The 18,669-nt window shown below is 40.5% G+C and overlaps 1 protein-coding gene across 1 annotated transcript in view; it reads left to right on the top strand.

Moving 5' to 3' along the window:
* Positions 1–2,768: 2,768 nt before the first annotated feature.
* LOC122751534 (E3 ubiquitin-protein ligase Siah2-like) overlaps positions 2,769–18,669 on the top strand; it is a gene marked incomplete at its 5' end in the record, with an annotated part of 63,194 nt that continues 47,293 nt past the window's right edge. The window contains 2 exon segments of the mRNA XM_043998613.1: positions 2,769–3,066; positions 3,069–3,269. Coding sequence (XP_043854548.1) covers positions 2,769–3,066; positions 3,069–3,269 — 499 coding nt within the window.

The raw sequence follows: 18,669 nt of genomic DNA, 5'->3' as shown, positions 1-18,669 counted from the left end.
TTTACTTGCAAGTCAAGTCATCACTCTCTTGACATCATGGGTCCTCTTTGAGAACAAAAGACCAGCAACAACAACCCTAGGAGATAGATGCTATTATTATTCCCATTTTATGGTTGAGGAAACTAAGTCAGACAAGAGTTAAGTGACTTGCTCAGGATAACACAGATAGTATGTATCTGAGGCTAAATTTGAATTCAGGTCTTCCTGACTCCTGATCCAGTGCCTTACCTCTTTATTTATCATATAAAATCTTCAACAAATTTGTGAAATATGTACTGTTATTATCCTGACATCTTATATGAGAAAACTAAGACTCAAAAAAGTTAAATGACTTGCCCACAGTCATATAGATATTATATATCTGAGGTTGGATTCAAACCCAGCTCTTGTTTGGTCCAAGTCAGCTGCATCTACATGTCAAATGCAAATTGCTTACAGATTAATTTGCCATACTACCTCTCAAATACTTCCTATAACTACTTTTGTTTAATTCTTTCCCTTGTATCTAGAAGAATCCAGTGCTAACTTTTTAGTCAGATGATACTGAATCTGATTCACTTATTAATAATAGCTCTAATTTCTATAGAGTAATTTTAAAATTTGCAAGGCTTTTTAATAATAAGTCACATTTATAGAACAGATCTGCCACCATACTGAAGTGGGTACTCCCTCCAAAGCTGTAACTCCTCCATGACTTCTCATGCTGGCAATTCTTATTCATGGTCTTCCATAAATCCTCCATAGTGGACACAGATCCTGGCTAGCAATATTCCTATGCTTTCTTCTGTGATATCTCCAACCTTATCTTGGTAAATGGCATAAGATATTAATCTATAACTAGTTTCTGCCAGACTTTTTCCCAGTTTTCCCAAACAATTTTTAACAAATAGTGAATTCTTATCCCAAAATCTTAAATCTTTACATTTGTCAAACACAAGGTTACTATAATCACGTTATTTAAAGAGTCTCAACAATTGCCATAGTCAACTGATGCTGAGTGAAGTGAGCAGAACCAGGAGAACACTGTCCACAGTAACAGCAACATTGTGTGATGATCAACTGTGATAGACTTGGCTCTTCTCAGAAGAGCAACGACTCAATACAATTCCAAAGAATTCATGATGGAAAATGTTCTCCAAATCCAGAAAAAAGCAGATTGAACCATACCGTTTCTACTTTTTTTGTTTTTCTTTTTCTTTTTTGAGGTTTTTCCCTTTTGTTCTGCTTCTCCTTTCACAACATGACTAATGCAGAAATGTGTTTAATGTGATTGTACATACATAACCTATATCAGATTGCTTTCTGTCTTGGGTGGGGGGAGAGAATGGAGGGTGGAAGAAAAGTTTGGAACTAAAAATCTTATGAAAGCAAATGTTGAAAACTATTTTTATATGTAACTAGAAAATAATAAAATGCTTTTATGATTAAAAAATAGTTGCCAGGGGCCAGCTAGGTGGCGCAGTGGATAAAGCACCGGCCCTGGATTCAGGAATAACTGAGTTCAAATCCGGCCTCAGACACTTGACACTTACTAGCTGTGTGACCCTGGGCAAGTCACTTAACCCCCATTGCCCTGCAAAAAGAACAAAACAAAAACAAAAAAAAAACAAAAAAATAGTTGCCATTGATTATTCTTCACACTTGCTACATGATGAGCCATCCTCCTTTTCTGCATTTCCCTGATATCTAGTATATGACTTTTTGCACACAGGTTATTGCTGAAAATATGCTACAGCATGGAATACTACTGTGCTATAAGAAATGATGAGCAGGGGCAGCTCAGTGGCACAGTGGATAGAGCACCGGCCCTGGAGTCAGGAGGACCTGAGTTCAAATCTGGCCTCAGATACTTACCAGCTGTGTGACCCTGGGCAAGTCACTTAACCCCAATTGCCTCACTTTAAAAAAAAAAAGAAAGAAAAGAAAGAAATGATGAGCAGGTAGATCTCAGAAAAACCTGGAAAGACTTAGGTGGACTGATGCTGAGTGAAGTGAGCAAAACCAGGAGAACATTGTATATAGTAACAGCAACATTGTGTGATGATCAGCTGTGATAGACTTAACTCTTCTCAGCCATACAATGATCCAAGACAATTCCAAAGAACTCAGGATGGAAAATGTTCTCCACATCCAGAAAAAAGAACTGTGGATACTGTTTTTGCTTTTGTTTTTGTTTTTTCCACATTAGTCATGCTGTGAAAGAAGAATCAGAACAAAAGGGGAAAAACTCAAAAAACATAATACTAAGTTTAAAAAAAAAAACAAGAAAGAAAATATGCTACAGCCTACTTACACCCACCATGCATCTTTCCATTGACCTTTGAGTCACCTGAAATTTCGATTCTTCTAAGGTCAAGGTGCCAAATGGCTTGCAGTCAAATAGTATCAATGGGAAAAATCTATTGTTGTTATTGTTTTCCATTGTGTCCTACTCTTCATGTCCCCATTTGGGGTTGGGTTTTTTTGGCAAAAGATATTTGAGTGAGGACAGTCACCAAGGTGTTCTGTTCCTCTGACATATATTACTCTCCTAATAAATCTCTTTTTATTTTACAAGATTCGGGGGCAGCTACGTGGTGCAGTGGATAAAGCACTCGCCTTGGATTCAGGAAGACCTGAGTTCAAATCTGGCCTCAGACACTTGACACTTAACTAGCTGTGTGACCCTGGGCAAGTCACTTAATCCCCATTGCCCTGAAAAAAAAAAATTAAAGTTATTTTACAAGATTCATTTTGAACCTCCAATTCTTTGGAACTCCCCTCTTCCCCATATGGAGAAGCCAGAACATGAAGACATCTGTGAAGACCATCCATACTCCTGTCCTTATCCTGGTGCCTCTTGTAAATGGCAGGGCTCACTGGAAGCCATTCCGTCCCACCTCATGCATACATCACTAAGGAGTGACATCGAAAGAGAAGGAGAAGACATCATGTTCTTTGCCACAGACATTAATTTGCCCCAGGGTTATCAATTGGTGATGATGCAGTACTGCTTTGGCCATTACTTCATGGTGGTGCTGAAGAAACAAGAGAAGTATGATGGCCACCAACAATTCTTTGCCATTCTTTGCTCATTGGGACCCAGAAGCAAGCAGAGAACTTTGCTTATAACCTGGAACTGAATGGCAACCAGCAGAGACTGACCTGTGAACCCAAGCCCTATTCCATCCATGATGGGGTGGCTGCTGCCATCCTGAGCAGCAACTGCCTTGTTTTTGATACAGCCACAGCACATCTCTTTGCTGATAATGGGAACCTCGGAATTCAGGGCCAGTGTTCTATCCACTGTGCCACCTAGCTGCCCCTTGAACACCTTTTTGACAAGTCTTTGATTCTCTTCTGCCTCTTGTCATGGGGTGCAGAGCACTCCAGAAGTTCTCTGGGGCACATCAAGGAATCTTCTCCTTGAGAAACTAAACCAGAGGACAGATGCACCTAGAGAGATAAACGGAACCAAATTGGACTGAGCTAGCTTTGGATTCCCACCCTTCATTCTGGTCTCCCTTGGGTGTGGCTGTGGCCTTTGTGTCCTGAAGAGAGAGCCACCCCTCACTGAATTCCTCTAGTCACTACCAGTGGGGGATGGTCCTCCACTCCTTACCCAATTCCCCCAGCTACCACCAGTGGGGAATGGTCCTCCCTCACTAAAGGAACTTTCCACAGTCAAATGGTCACCCCTCCCCCCATCAGTCCTCTATAAAAGTACCTGCCATTCTCCTGCTCAAGGAGATTGGTACCTCTGAGCCACGTGCTTTGTACCTATCTCCCCATGAGAAGTCTAAGGATTTCTTTCATGGTTTCCTTCCCCCGCCTTCCCTTCCCTTGCCCCTAAATAAACTACCATTTTATTCTAACTGCTTTTGTGTGCAAGAGGGTGCAATTCTTTTTTGTTTGTTTTTGTTTTTGTTTTGCAGGGCAATGGGGGTTAAGTGACTTGCCCAGGGTCACACAGCTAGTAAGTGTCAAGTGTCTGAGGCCGGATTTGAACTCAGGTACTCCTGAATTCAGGGCCGGTGCTTTATCCACTGTGCCACCTAGCTGCCCAAGAGGGTGTAATTCTTTAAAGAGGAATTCCTAAGAACCCCAAACCCGTACCCCATTGTCCCCCATTACACTCTGCTTATCCCTCTCTCTCTCTCTTCCCCTCCTTTCTTCTCTCCCTCTCTTTCCTCTCTTATCTCTTCTCCCTTGTTCTTCTCTCCTCTTTTTCTTCTCCCCTCTTTCCTCTCTCTTCCTTCCCTCTCTTCTTACCCTCTTTGTCCTCCTATTCCCTTTTTCCTCTCCTGTTCTTTCTTCCTTTTTCTTTTCTCCTCTTGCATCCTTTCTCTTTTTCCCCTTTCTCTTTCTTCTCCCTTCCTTCTTTCTCTTCTCCTTTCCTTTCCTCTTTTCTTTCTCTTCTCTCATCCTCTCTTTTCCCTTTCTCCTCCCTTTCTTTTCTCACTTTTCTTTCTTCTCCTCCTCTCCTCCCTCCCCCTCTCTCATCCTCTTCCCTTCTCCCTCCCCCTTCTCTATTCTCACTGGCTCCCTTTTCTCTTCCTCTTACTGTCCATCACCCTCTCCCCTAGGGACAGGAAAATCCCTTGCCTCTTTTCTTACTTAGAGTGTTTGTCAGTTTTAACAAGAGCCCAGTGCTATTCTCTGGAGATTCCCTCCAATTTGCTCTCCATTTGTCCTTTAAGTAAGGAGGGGAAATAATTTCAGGTTTTAATCATGGAAAGTGATCAGTTTTTTAACCTGCTTCAAATTGACCTTTGGCTGAGTTGTTTTAACCCTAGGTTTAAAAAAAAAGAAAAAAGAAAAAATGCACAATGAAGCCTTGAACCCCTTGTCGCTTTGAGAGAGGAATCCTAGGAAGCAGAAAGGCCTAGCACTAGTCTTCCTTGGCCCAGAATTGGCTGTTGATCACAACCTATTCTTCACAATTCCCATGTGGCTTCCTTCCCTTGGAGACATACTCGATTTGGTATTATAATCCTTTCTTGCTATTTAAGTTTCATTGCAATCTTCACTTTAAGTTTCCAATATATGTTTTGCAGGAAAAAAAAAAAAGATACTTGAGTGGTTTGCCATTTCCTTTTCCAGCTCAGTTTACAAATGAGGAAACTGGGGCAAACAGGGTTAAGTGACTTGTCCAGGGTCACATAGGTAGGTAGTAAGTGTCTGAGGCCAGATTCCAGCCTGGCAGTCTATTCACTGTGCCACCTAGTTGCTCAAGATCAATAACTAAAAGATAGACTTTGGTAACAACCAGCAATTTAGGGTTTTTGATCATTGAAAACACTGAACCATTTCCCAAATGAGATCCAGCCTATATTCCTCCTCCTCCTCCTCTTCAATTTTGAATCAAATTTATTGTCCATCTATAATATCCATTTAAGATACATACAATATCCTGATGAACTAACCCAATGAGCTGCCCATCCAATTGCTCATTTTAGTCTGAGAAAGGTGCACTTTCAACCACTTAATTTTTCCAACAATGGATAGTCAGGCCACTTTATTTTGAATGACTAGGTTTCATGAATAGGCTTTGTAATGCTTCAGAGATTAGAAGTGGTGTTTAGCACAATTAACAGTGTCACCTATGAAAAAGAGCATCCAGTGGACCTTGCCATCAGTAGGGAAATCTCCCTTCTGTTTGGCCTCTGCTCAGGACTACCTCTATGACACAAGCAAATATGAATGAACATGTCTCTCTGCTTTATGTTTCACTCAGTACTGATGCTTGCCAAATTACTGAACAAAAGTTACCTCCATGGTGACATCTTTACTAGAATCCTATATGATCTTAACACTAAGCATGAATGGCATCCATTTTTGACCTTTGTTCTAATCAGTGGAAGGTCTGATTACACATAGATAGCTGATTCTAAAATGATGGCTCCATTAGAAACCAGTCATTTCTGTTTATTAAAATATAGTTGGTTGGGGCAGCTAGGTGGACAGAGGATAGAACACTGGCCCTGGATTCAGGAGGACCTGAGTTCAAATTCGGCCTCAGACACTTAACACTAGCTGTGTGACCCTGGGCAAGTCACTTAACCCCAACTGCCTCACCAAAGCCCCCCCCCCAAAACCAAAAAACAAACAAACAAACAAATATATAGTCGGTTTCATCTTTGATAATGTTGTCCAGTGTTTCCTACATTTGGCACCTTCTAATCCTTTCCTTGAATAAAGTATTCATGATTTGCTCTATATGCATGAAGTATCCAAGAAAGCTAGAGGTATTAGGCCCCTTGCTTCTTTATCCAAATTTATGTTTTCAATCCTCCCTTATGTTCATATTTCTTTTGAACTCATTAAATATCAAAGTGGGTGTTGATTTAGTTTGCAGGATCTTCTTAAGTTTGGGGTTTTTTTTAATAAAATTTTTCTATTTCCTCATCCTCTGCAAGAGATATTGGGATATATACCTTAAGTATCTACAGGTTGGCTAATTTGTTTATGCTGATTATTAATTAAATAATGTATATTATTGCCATTGAATCATACAGTGATACTGAATCCACCAAAACCTTCCCTTACCTCTTAGAAGAGAACCTATGAGACATCTCTCCATTTGGTGGTAACTTCTTTACAGTTGTCTTCTGGATCATTAATCCATACAATATCAAGATGGATGCAATTTCCTTTCTTCTAGCAGTGTATCAATTTGTTGGTCATTGGAGCAGGGATCATTTATCAAGGGAATAAACAGTAAAAATTAATATTGTAGGTGGCCCACTTCCTCCTTTCCACTACCCTATGTGATTGATATGCCTGATGCACAGATTTGGCTACATTGCTGTCTACTAAGAGGGGTGTTGTAGTGTAGTAAATAGGGGCAGCTGGGTGGCGCTGCAGTGGATAGAGTGCTGGACTTGGAATTAGGAAGGAGTAATCTTTATGAGTTCAAATCCAGCCTCAGATACTGACTAGCTAGTGACCTTGGGCAAGTCACTTGGCCCTGTTTGCCTCAGTATCCTCACCTGTAAAATGAGCTGAAAAAGGAAATGGCAAACCACTCCAGTATCTCTGCCAAGAAAACCCCAAATGGGGGGCAGCTAAGTGGCATAGTGGATAAAGCACCAGCCTTGGATTCAGGAGGACCTGAATTCAAATCTGGCCTCAGACACTTGACACTTACCAGCTGTGTGACCCTGGGCAAGTCACTTAACCCTCATAGTCCTGCCAAAAAGAAAAAAAGAAAAGAAAACCCCAAATGGAGTCGTGAAGAGCCAGACATGACTGAAACAATTGAACAACAACAACAAATAGAGAGCCAACCCTGATACTAGGAAGATCTCAGTTCAAGCCCTGCCTCTCACCCATATTGACTATGTGACCCTAAGCAAGTCACTTAACTTTCAGTACTCTACACAAACTCTGAGTTATAGGGAACATTCCAACCCCCTTTGGGAGAAAGGGTTTCCTCACCTAGGAGTTCCCTATACCAATAAAATCACAGGTGCAATCCCTAGTAACAGTTCACATTTATATATTGCTGTATAATTTGACTCTTAGAAAGACCTTCTAAGGTTAGTATTGCAAGTACTATTATCCCCATTTTTTAGATAGAGAAACTGAGACTGAAAGGTAAAGTGATTCACAGTTAGTAAGTGGGTGAATGTGAATGGAGCCCAGGTCTTCCAATTCCAAGCCTAGGCCTCTTTCTATAATGTCATTCTTAATCTGGAAGAAAAAGCATAGAAAAATTTTACCCACTTTCATAAAAGGTCTCATCCTTCTTCTTTGTAAGATTCTTCTTAATAAAGACTTCTGCTTAAGTTAAAGCAGATAGGAAATAATTAATAAAGTCCAGTACATTCACATACATCATCTTGCCAACCCCCAAATTTCCCTAAGATTTAACGACTTTAGTAGTCCAGCCTTATTTATAGTTTCCTAGCAATACCTGACCCAGCCAAAAAGTAAAACTGATTTAAGCTCAATAGTTTCTCATAACTTCTAATGAAAAGGGAGGCACACAGCACTATTTGCTCCTTGTTGCCTCTCTTTTTTACATGAGGCAGCAACTTGTGCCATAGTCCATCTTTTCCCAGATATGTTGCGTGAGGTTTTCATTGCCAGCTGAGCAGCTATGGAAAGGTAACAATCTATATAAACTCAATGTAATACTGTGCTTTACCTCAACAAAAACCTCAACACTTGAATTAGCTACTAAATCATGATAGGCCAGAAAAAAATTGCAGTTTCTCTAGGGCAGAGGTTCTTAACTCTTTTTATGTCATGTACACTTTTGGCAGTGTTATGAAATCTATGCGCCTCTTCTCAGAATAATACTTTTAAATGCATAAAATAAAATACAGAGGATTATTCATTTTTTCCCATTCGATTTTGCAGACCCTCTGAAATCTATCCATGGACCTCTTGGGGTCTGTGGTGGTTGTTTGGTCATTTTTCAGTTGTGTCCAACTTTTTGTGACTCCATTTGTGGTTTTCTTGGCAAAGATACTAAAGTAGTTTGCCATTTCCTTCTCCAATTCCTTTTATAAATGAAGAATTAAGGCAAACAGGGTTAAGTGACTTGCCCAGGGTCACTCCAGTGTGAGGCTAAATTTCAACTCAGGAAGATGAGTCTCTATCTACTCTATCTGTACCACTGTACCACCATAGACCCAAGGTTAAGAACCTCTGCTTTAGTAGATCTCAGAGGTCTAAATTATGGGAGAACTTATGGTTGAGTTATAGTAACTCTCCATTTTCCATCAAAAGCTCTGTTTAGTTTAGACAGCATGGGACATTATGCCTCCCCCATGTAGAAATATTTTTGATGACTAGGGCTAATTTGGGGGGACTGATGCTATGGATGACTAATCTGGGGACTTTTGACTATTTGTCTATCTGATTTCGTTAATTTAATGTGGGCAGTTTATAAAGTTCCACCACACTGCTCCACTCCCAAATTGATAAGCACAGGATTAAGAAGCCTCTTAACTAAATAATCCAAGCAGAGTGTATTTATGAGATACTATTTCAAATTAGGAATACAGGGAAATAAAGTACAACCTGTCTGCTTTCCTGCGGTCTCTTTCCACTGCATCTCTTTCCCACCTGCTGAACTTCTTGAATACAATAAGGGCCTTAGCTGCCTCCTGCCTCAGGATATGATACACTTTCCCTGGTCAGCTATTTTCTTCTAACTCCTCTTAATCTTCACTTTCTCCAACTTGTACCCTGTGCTGACCTGCTTCTGTGCTCTCCGCTGCCTCCTGGTCAGTCTGTCTTCTGCTCCGTCCTTGTCCATGCTCCCCTCTAGTTACCCCTGGAGTCCGTCCTCGAGTCCGTCTCCAAGTCCGTCTCTGAGTCTGTCTCCCCCTCCTCTCTCACTCCCAGGTCTATATATACCTTTTCTTCTCTCCACTCAAATCTCGGGGCTTCCTTCGCCCCCACAGACCAAGCTAATCCACCAGCCAGAGCTGCAGCTGGGGGGTGGGGGGGGCACTGCCTCTTGCCTCAGCACAGGCTTTCAGATAGCTCCTCTCAGGTCAGAGGGAGCTGGGGGCTTCCCCCCTGCCCCCCAGCTGTCTGACCTGGTGTCTTATATAGCCCACGGGGCTTTTTCCACTCATTTGAAGCTGAGGAGGAGGGGGAGAGACCCTGAGGGCCTAAGGCTTTCTAATCTCAGCCTAAAGTAGGGTCCCCAAATCAAAATAAATTTCCACACCCAGGATAAGATCATCATCTGCAACTCAGAAGGGAATAGCATCTCCCTTCTGAATGGAAGGTAGAGCAATGAACTCCTCCCAAAGCCTTCCTGTAATGAGAACTTTCCAGGTAACTCTCCATTTTCCATAAGCAGCTCTGCTTGGTTTGGACTCCATGGAACATCATGCCTATGTAGGGGGGACCCCATGGAAACCCTCCCTACATGCAGTTTTCAGCTTCCTCTTGTGTCCTATCTTCCCCCATTTGACTGTAAGCTTCTTGAGGGCAGGAACTGGGTTGTTGTTTTTCTTATTTGTTCCCCCAGAGCTTAGTACATATATGTGCTAAATAAATGTTAATTGAATTGAATTGAATACAATTTCCTTTGGCTTAGTAGCTTCTCCTTTTCTTGTGAGAGAGTGACTTGAATACTACCTTATATAGGCCAGGAATATTTGAGAATGTCGTGAACCACAGAAATATCCATGAACAATTAAATTAGGATTTCCCCTAAATATTCAGATAAATTGTCAGCCTCACAAGGACTGGCAAAAATAAAACAAAATAAAGGCAAGTTCCCCAGAAAGTGAGCTCTTGTGTTACCTCACATAAAAAATAAAAACACCTAAAATTCCCAAGGGCCAAGAAGACTCTAGAAATTTCTATCAATCTTTACCTCTATCTGTTATCTAGCAATGATGTGGGAAGAAATGATGAGAAATGTCATCATTAGCTAAACAGAACGGCAACACTTTCAAGTAGGAAAGGCAACTGCAGTCCTTAGTCCTAAGCTCCATATTCATGACCTGATAAATGGCTTCCCTGGATTCACCCTTTTGGCTGAACTTAGTCCGGCTGATGAGATTTCAGACTCCTCTGGCATCCTTTCTTCTCTCCATTCTTGTCATTGCCTTACTTTCTCTTCTATGTGGACTTAGACCATCCATGGGCAGAATCATCAGAATCCTGAACTCTACTTGCCCATAATACAGACAGAGACTCCAGATCGGGAACTATAATTTTAAAGGTACAACTCAGGCTTCTAAAACAATGATTTCAATAGAGATTATTTCTCTCCGTCCCCTCCCCCCCCAAAAAAACCTCTGATTACTCCTAAATTTAACTGCACTAGATGGGGACATCCTAAAAGTCTTAGTTCAATTTAAAGCCTTAGTAATTTAAAATAGCAATAAGACTTTTGAGACACCCGGTATTTTGGTGCAGATAAAACTTTCATGAAAAATAAAAGCAAGAAAGGTCCACACTGGTTTCTTCATGGCTACCTAGATTAATTTGGCCTGGACTAGAGTCAGAAAGACCTGAGTTCAAATATGGCCTCAGACACTAGCTATATGAGTTCAAGTCATTTAACCCCCAGTTTGCCTCAGTTTCCTCTTCTGTAAAATGGGGATAATAATAGGACGTACTACCCAGAACTGTTTTGAGGATCACAACTGTTATGAGATAATGGTTGTAAAGTACACATAGCAGGCACTCTATAAATATTGGTCATTATTACACTCCCATAGTGATCTCATCTGTGCCTATGTGGATTCAATTATCATCTCTGGGTGGATAAAACCCAAATCTCTGAATCTAGCTCTAATCTCTATCCTGAAATCCAGTCCTACAACTCCAACTACCCCTTCAACATGTCCACCTGGATGGCTCCCAGCACCTCAAACTCAAAATATTCCTCCCTCCTCTTCTCTCAGCTTTCCCAACTTCACCGCCAACCTCCGAGGTTTGAAAAGGAGAGAGTCCTCTCTGACTCTTTTCTCTCCCTTATTGTCCATAGCCCAGCAGTTGCTGAGCCATTTCTAACTCCTCATCATTTTTTTTCAAATCCAGTTTTTGACATTGTTGACTAACTCTCTCCTCCTGAAGACTCTTTTTTCCTTTTGCTTCTGAAACACTGCTCTCTCTTGCTTTTCCTTCCCCACCTCCTAAAGCCTTCGAGTCAGCTCAGACAGGTTCCAGAGAAATTATTGAAAATTTTTCAGTGCAAGTCTTTACAACTCATAAATCAACAAATGTTTCAAATCAGAGCTGGATTTGTTGTTTTGTTATGTTTTGAGTCTCTAGACCGAAGAAAGTAATGAAGAAAATGTCATTAATGTAAATTAACCTTAAAAGGGGGGGGGCAGCTAGGTAGCACAGTGGATAAAGCACCAGCCCTGGATTCAGGAGTACCTAAGTTCAAATCCAGCCTCGGACACTTGACACTTACTAGCTGTGTGACCCTGGGCAAGTCACTTAACCCTCATTGCCCAGCAAAAAAAAAAAAAGTGTGTCCTGCATTTTTTTTCCTGGAGAGTCATATATGAAGCATTTACCAGCATTCTTTTGTCTCCCAAGGTTCTGTCTTAGGCTTTTTGTTTACTCTCCCTATATTTTCTCATTTGGGAATCACATTAGTTCCCAAGGGTCCTGCTCCCAGATTTACATTGGCAGCTAGGTGGTATAGTGAATAGAGAACTGGACTTGGAGTCAAGACTTCAGTTCTAATTCTAGCTCAGATGCTTAATAGTTATGTGATCCTAGGCAAGTCAATTAATATGTCTGCCTCAGTTTCTTCATCTGTAAAATGAAGATGATGATGACACCTAACTTATAGGGTTATTATAAGGATTAAATGAAACAGCATTTGTAACATGCTTTGCAAACCTTAAAGCACTATGTAAATGGTAGCTATTATCAGCTATTATCTACGTTGTTGCATTGTTTAGTCCTTTTCAATCACATCTGACTATTGGTGACCCCATGTGGGGTTTTCTTGGCAAAGATATTGGAGTGGGTTGTCATTTCTTTCTCCAGATCATTTTACAGATGAGGAAAATGAGGCAAAAAGGGTTAAATGATTTGCCCAGGGTCACACAGCTGTTGTTGTTCATCCTTCATTCTCAAAGAAGACCAATGACATCATGAGACTGATGTTTTGACTTGCAAGCCAATTGGATATATGTGAGGCAGGGCTGTCCATAGTCATCAGCCTCACTCTCTCCTCCAGAATCATCAAAGTCCAGTGGCAAGACAAAGGTCAAGATGTCTGGTTCAGGATACAGTGGGTGACCTTGGCCTTTCTAAATTGAGCTCTCTCCCAGTTTGTCTTAGTTTGTCAGAGTTGTTCAATGACTAAGGACTAGGTAAGAGTTAAGACAAAAGATAGCTCAATTTACCATCACAAAGCTATCAGTCTGAGGGGGAAAGACCCTCAGAGTTTCTGGGCAGAACAGAAAACAGTTGCTATCACACTCATTCTAAGGCATCAAAACCTAAACAATAAGTCACAGAGGCTTGAGTTGGGGCTATTATCGGTCATTCAATGAAAGCCAGGGTGATTTGGTTTTAAAGTCAAGTAGCTCCATTTAAAACACAATGAGCTTTTTAAAAGCTTGTCTTTTTCAGAGCTATATTTCAAGAAATCAAAAATCAAAACTGTGCAGAAGAAAAAGTAAATTGTCCCAGCTTTTTGAAAAGAAGACAGAGGAAGAAGAAGAGGACAAAGAGAAGGAGGAGGAGGAGGAGGAGAAGAAGGAGAATGAGGAGGAAGAACAAGAACAAGAGCAAGAAATAATAGCTAGCATTCCCAACTTCTACTCAAATTGGCAGGTTGGGTACCCAAAAGGTAGCTACTACTACCCTCAGATAACATGTTATCATGTCACACAGCTAGTAAGTATCTGAGGCCAGATTTGAACTCAGGTCTTCTTGACTCCAGTCCTCTATACCACTAGTTGTCCCATTATCTACATATCCAGTCCTAACTTTTCTCCAGTCCCATTGGCATCTCAAACTCGACATTCCAAAAAAAACCAACAACAACAAAAACCACTCATCACCTTTAAAAGTTGTCCGTCTTCTAAATTTCCCAATTTCTTCTTTACTTCACCATTCAGATTTAAAACCTCAGTCATTCTCAACTCTTCCCTTTCCCTCACTCACCCTATCTAATTAAGTGCCCCGTCTCATCAATTCTGCCTCCCCATGTCTCACATATGCTTCCTCTTCTCACACAGTTACCACCCCAGGTTAGACTCCCATCACCCTCTTGAGCTAGACTATGGTGATAGACTCTTGATGAGTTTCCTTGCTTTCAGTCTCTACTTTCTTGCACATATGTAGATAATCTATGTAAATAATCTTCCTAATGCACAGGTCTGAACATATAACTCCCCTGCTTCAAAACCCTCTGTGACTATTGCCACAAGAGTAAAATACAAACTCCTCAGCCTGGCATTTAATGCCTGCTACAATTTCTCCAACCTTATTTTGCATAATCTATGTTCCAGCTGAACTAGAATACTGGCTAGCTGCTCTTCAAACTTGATATCCCATAGACTATCTCCATACACTCATGGAATCCACACCTACTGCCCTGAATTCAATTCTCCATCATCTCTACCTTTCAGAATCCTTATCTTCTTTCAAGATTAATGTTAGATGCAATCTCCATTTAGCTTTGCTTGATTCTTCCATCTGATGGTCTACTTTTCCTCTTCATTTAGTCCTACAATTCTATGTTTGATTTCTCCTTTGCCTACCATTCCCCCTTACCTTGAAAATTATGATGAGTGACCTATGGGTATATAGGTCATGTCCCTTCCAGTAGTAGTAGTAGTAGTAGTGGTGGTGGTGGTGGTGCTGGTGGTGGTAGTAGTGGTAGAGGTAGTAATCATAATAACTTACAATTATATAGAACCTACTAAGTGCCAGACACTATGCTAAGTACTTTACAATTATTATCTCACTTGATCCTCATAACAACCCTGGGAAGTAAATGTTATTACTAACCCCATTTTACAGGTGAGGAAACTGAAGCAAACAGAGATTAAGTGAATTGCTCAAGGTTCACACAGTTAATAGGTGTCTGAGGCTGGATTTGAACTCAGGTCTTGACTCCAAGACCAGCGCTCTACCCACCATGCAACCCAGCTTCCAGTGGAACATAAACTCTCTGAGAGCAAGGGTTTTTCATTTTTTTCTTTCCATGCCCAGCACCTAGTATGGTTTCTGGCACAGTTGAAATGAATGTAAAAATGCCACTTACTGGTCTCTCCCTTCCAAAGCTCATCTCACCTATTTCTGTAGCATCTTTCTCAACCACAGGCCCTTGATCATCTGCATTTGACTATAACCAAGCTCAAATTCACATCCCTTCAGTTCTTTGAAGCAATACAATCAGATTTTTAATATAGAAAGGGAGAAAATGGGAGAAACAAGGAATTTGTCACTATGATGAGAAGAAGGTCCAGAGAGTTATGAAAGCAAAAAAAGGCTACGAGTCCTGGAGAATGCCTCTAAATCAGGAGCTCCCAACCTTTTTCAGTCCCCATAGCCCTTTGCTTTCAGTAAATCTCCTCATAACCCCCTCCATTCAGTGTGAAAGGATATAAATTCTAAAGGTTATCAGGCATATATGCACATAAGAAATGAGATTAATTTCAATAGGATAATATATTTACCAAATATTTCCCATCCCTCTTCAAAAGCTTCTCAAAACTCCCAGTGTGGACCTCAGGATGGGGAGCCCTGCTCTAGAGGCTTCTGTTTGTGCAGGTCTATGGACAATAGCTAAGGTGAGGTGGGGTCTCATTACATCAGTACCACCATCCTGCAAGGTCAACCTGCAGTTACCCAGATTACTTAGCAAATAAGACAAATGGAATGCTGCTGGCATATTTCTGGAGAAGCTGGTTGTGATTTCTGTGGGTTTCAGAGGAATTGAGGATGAGGATATAATGAGGGAGGACCCAGATAAAGTTTGTCAGGGTGGCTAAGCAGCTTGGACCTGGCAGACTGGACTTTGGGATGCAGTCCTTGTATGTGCTGTTTATATACTCCCCTGATTGTCCTTCCTTGGGGATCTGTCCAGGGAGTCATAGTGTCTACCTGTTTGGATTTCCATGCTGCCTCTTCTTTTGCACTTGGGGGTCTACATTGCCTGGGAATCTTTTCTTCTGCCCTTGTGATTGGCAATGAGAAGATAAGAGCTGTGATAAGAAGGTCAACAGATGGGTCCAACATCCCTTTCTGAACCACTTCCCCAGCCAAGGGTTGGTTTAGTGGTAGTAGTACAGGACCCTGGATATCAGTAGTTGACAGAATCAGGCATGGCATTTGGGAGCTGCCATCAAGTTGGTACAATGAAGGATCATCATAGAGATGGACCAGTGAAAAAAATCCAAAAAATAAAAAAGCATATTTGGGTGACTGCACTTTCCAATCACCTAACTAGCAAGCAAATATTAACTGCCTACTGTATGCCAGGCACTGCACTTGGCACTGGGCATACAGACAGTGAAATAGCTCCTGCAATTGAGGAACATACATTCTAGCCAGGGGAGACAAGATGCACTTATGGGCATCTACAGACTGGATCCAAGATAATTTTATGAGGGAGAAGTACTAGCATATGGAAAATTAGGAAAGACTTCATGGTGAAGATGAACATGAACTATGCCTCAAAGGAAACTAAGGATTCTAAGAGTTCATAGCCTCCTAAATCTAAAGAGGGAAGGGAGCTTAGAAGTCTTCTAGTCCAATTCCCTCACTTTACAGATGAGGGAACTGAGTCTGGAGTGGGAGTGACTTCCCCAAGATCACAGAAGTAGAATTTGAACCCAAACCCTCTGACTCTAAAGCAGAGATTCTTAATTTTTGTTTGTGTCATGCAGCCCTTTGACAACCTAGTAAAGCCTATAGACTCCTTCTTGGAATCCTATTTTTAGATGCATAAAATGAAATTCATAGGAAAATAATAATAATCACTAATATTTATATAACTCTTACCATGTGTTAGGCATTTTGCTAAGCACTTTAGAATTAGGATTACAGAGGAAACTAGTTAAACCTAAATGCAGTTATTGAAATATTTTTTAAATATATTTAAAAGGAATAGCAAATTGTATATAGCAGGTTTATGTGCAATCATTTTTTTTTATTTCACTGTTATAGAAATGCTTGTTTTCTCTCATAAATTAAAAACAAATAAGTAAACAAGGTCATGGATCCTAGAACCCTTGTTCTAGAGCAAACACTTTTTGCATTGAACCACAAGAGTGGAGATGTGAGCATGGATTGAGTTGACCCTGAAGTTCAGTCATTTCTGGGCAAATACTAATATGAATCTATCAAAAAGAAGGAAATAGAGAGATGTCAGTCTAATCCAATATAGTAAGTGTTCTTAAAGCACCTACTGTTTGCAAGACGCCATGATAAGCACTGGGGATAGGAAAGCAAAATGAAAACTGCTACTCACAGTCAATGAACTCCCATTGTCCATACCCTCATGCTGATCATCTGAGCCCATGGACTCCTCAAATCAACAAGCACTCGGGACTCCAATGGATTCAGTTAAGAAAGGAGTGAAACAGAACTGGGAATGCCATCCATAAAGGCCCTGACTGATCCTTTATCATATTTAACTTCAAGAATGGCAGCTTCCAAATTCCTCCATGAAAATGGAACCGAGGCTCCAGTAACCAGCAGGTACCACTGTGGTTTACAAAATGAAAAAAGTAAACAAGAAACACAATTTCATATGATTTAATAAAAGATTTGTTCCTACCATTTCTCTCAGGAAGATCCACATATTTTTTCTTTGCTGACAGTTATTATCTCCACCTTTATTGAACAAAGGGACCCAAAACACAGCTGCTCAGGATCAGTAAAGAAAATCATTCTTTTATTAATAAGACTGTTATTAGTTGAAAAAAAATCCATGTTTGGGGGTTTGCACTGAAGGAACAGGCCATTTCTAAGAAATATGGTTGACTAGTGCCAACATTATTTCAGGCAATTTCATGATCAAATGTCCTATTATATTGTTTAAAAGTTTTATAGGGATTGTAAATCAGAGCTATTTTCTATTTGCTCTAAATATTTAGGTACTACAGGGAAAGCAGATCAAATTAAAGGGTATTGTGCACATTTTTTACTGGAATCTCACTGGGGCATAAATCATCCTGCTTGTAACACGGAGTTCTTCAGTAGTGGTGTTTGTGAAAACAATATTATAGGACTTTCTCCGGCATTTCAGAAAACAAGAAACTTTCAAAGGATGATTTGGATTACAATAGCATGTCTGAGTCTTTCCCAATCTTCATCCTGGGAGTCAGGGTGTCAGCTTTCAAAGACATTAGCTAAAAATGTCTTCCTGGAAATCCCACTAGAATAAGCCTCCCAAAAGCAATTATCCTGTTGTTACCACTCCTAGTGGCCGGCCCAAAAAAATAAATAAAAATAAAATGGAAACAAAGGTTGGAAGTAGCTCTCTCTTTTCTTTTTTTGGAATTAAGAGGACTATAATGACTCTGCTTTCGAAGTAATGACCAGTGAAAAATGTTTCCCTGGGTCTCCATTTTCTCATCTGTATAATAGGGATAATAATACCTCTGGTGGTTGCTGTGATGTTCAAACAGGAAGTGAAATGAATATCAGTTTGGACTTGGAGTCAGGAAAACATGGGTTCAAATCCTATCTCTGACACTTATTGGTAGTAAGTCACTTAAAATGATGGGGTTAGACTTAATGACCTCTACGGTCTGTTCCAGCCCTAAATCTATGATCCTAATTAGGATCCTTTCCTCTGATACTTGCTAACTACATGACTTTGGGCAAGTCATTTAACCTCCTGTTATCACAGTTTCTTCCTTGGCAAAATGAGAATGATAATACCTGTAAGACCTATTTCATAGGGGAGTCCCATGGTTCATATGGGATGATGGTTTGAATACCTTTTGTTTTATCCCCAAATCTGTTGTGTTTTCTCCACAATTTGACTGTGAGCTCCTTGATAGGGAAGGAACTTTTGCCCTTTTTTTATGTCCCCAATATTTAGTACAATGTCTGGCACATAGTAGGTGACTCTTCTGTTCAGTCATTTTCAGTTGTGTCCGATTCTTAGTGATTCCATTTGTTTTTGTTTGTTTGTTTGTTTGTTTGTTTGTTGGCAGAGGTACTAGCATGGTTTGCCATTTCCTTCTCCAGCACATTTTTTTATTTAAATTTAAATTT

Source organism: Dromiciops gliroides, chromosome 1 (genome assembly GCF_019393635.1).
Source record: "Dromiciops gliroides isolate mDroGli1 chromosome 1, mDroGli1.pri, whole genome shotgun sequence".
Classification (NCBI taxonomy): domain Eukaryota; kingdom Metazoa; phylum Chordata; class Mammalia; order Microbiotheria; family Microbiotheriidae; genus Dromiciops; species Dromiciops gliroides.
Note: the sequence above shows the minus strand (reverse complement) of the source record. Positions and strands in the feature narration are given on the sequence as shown.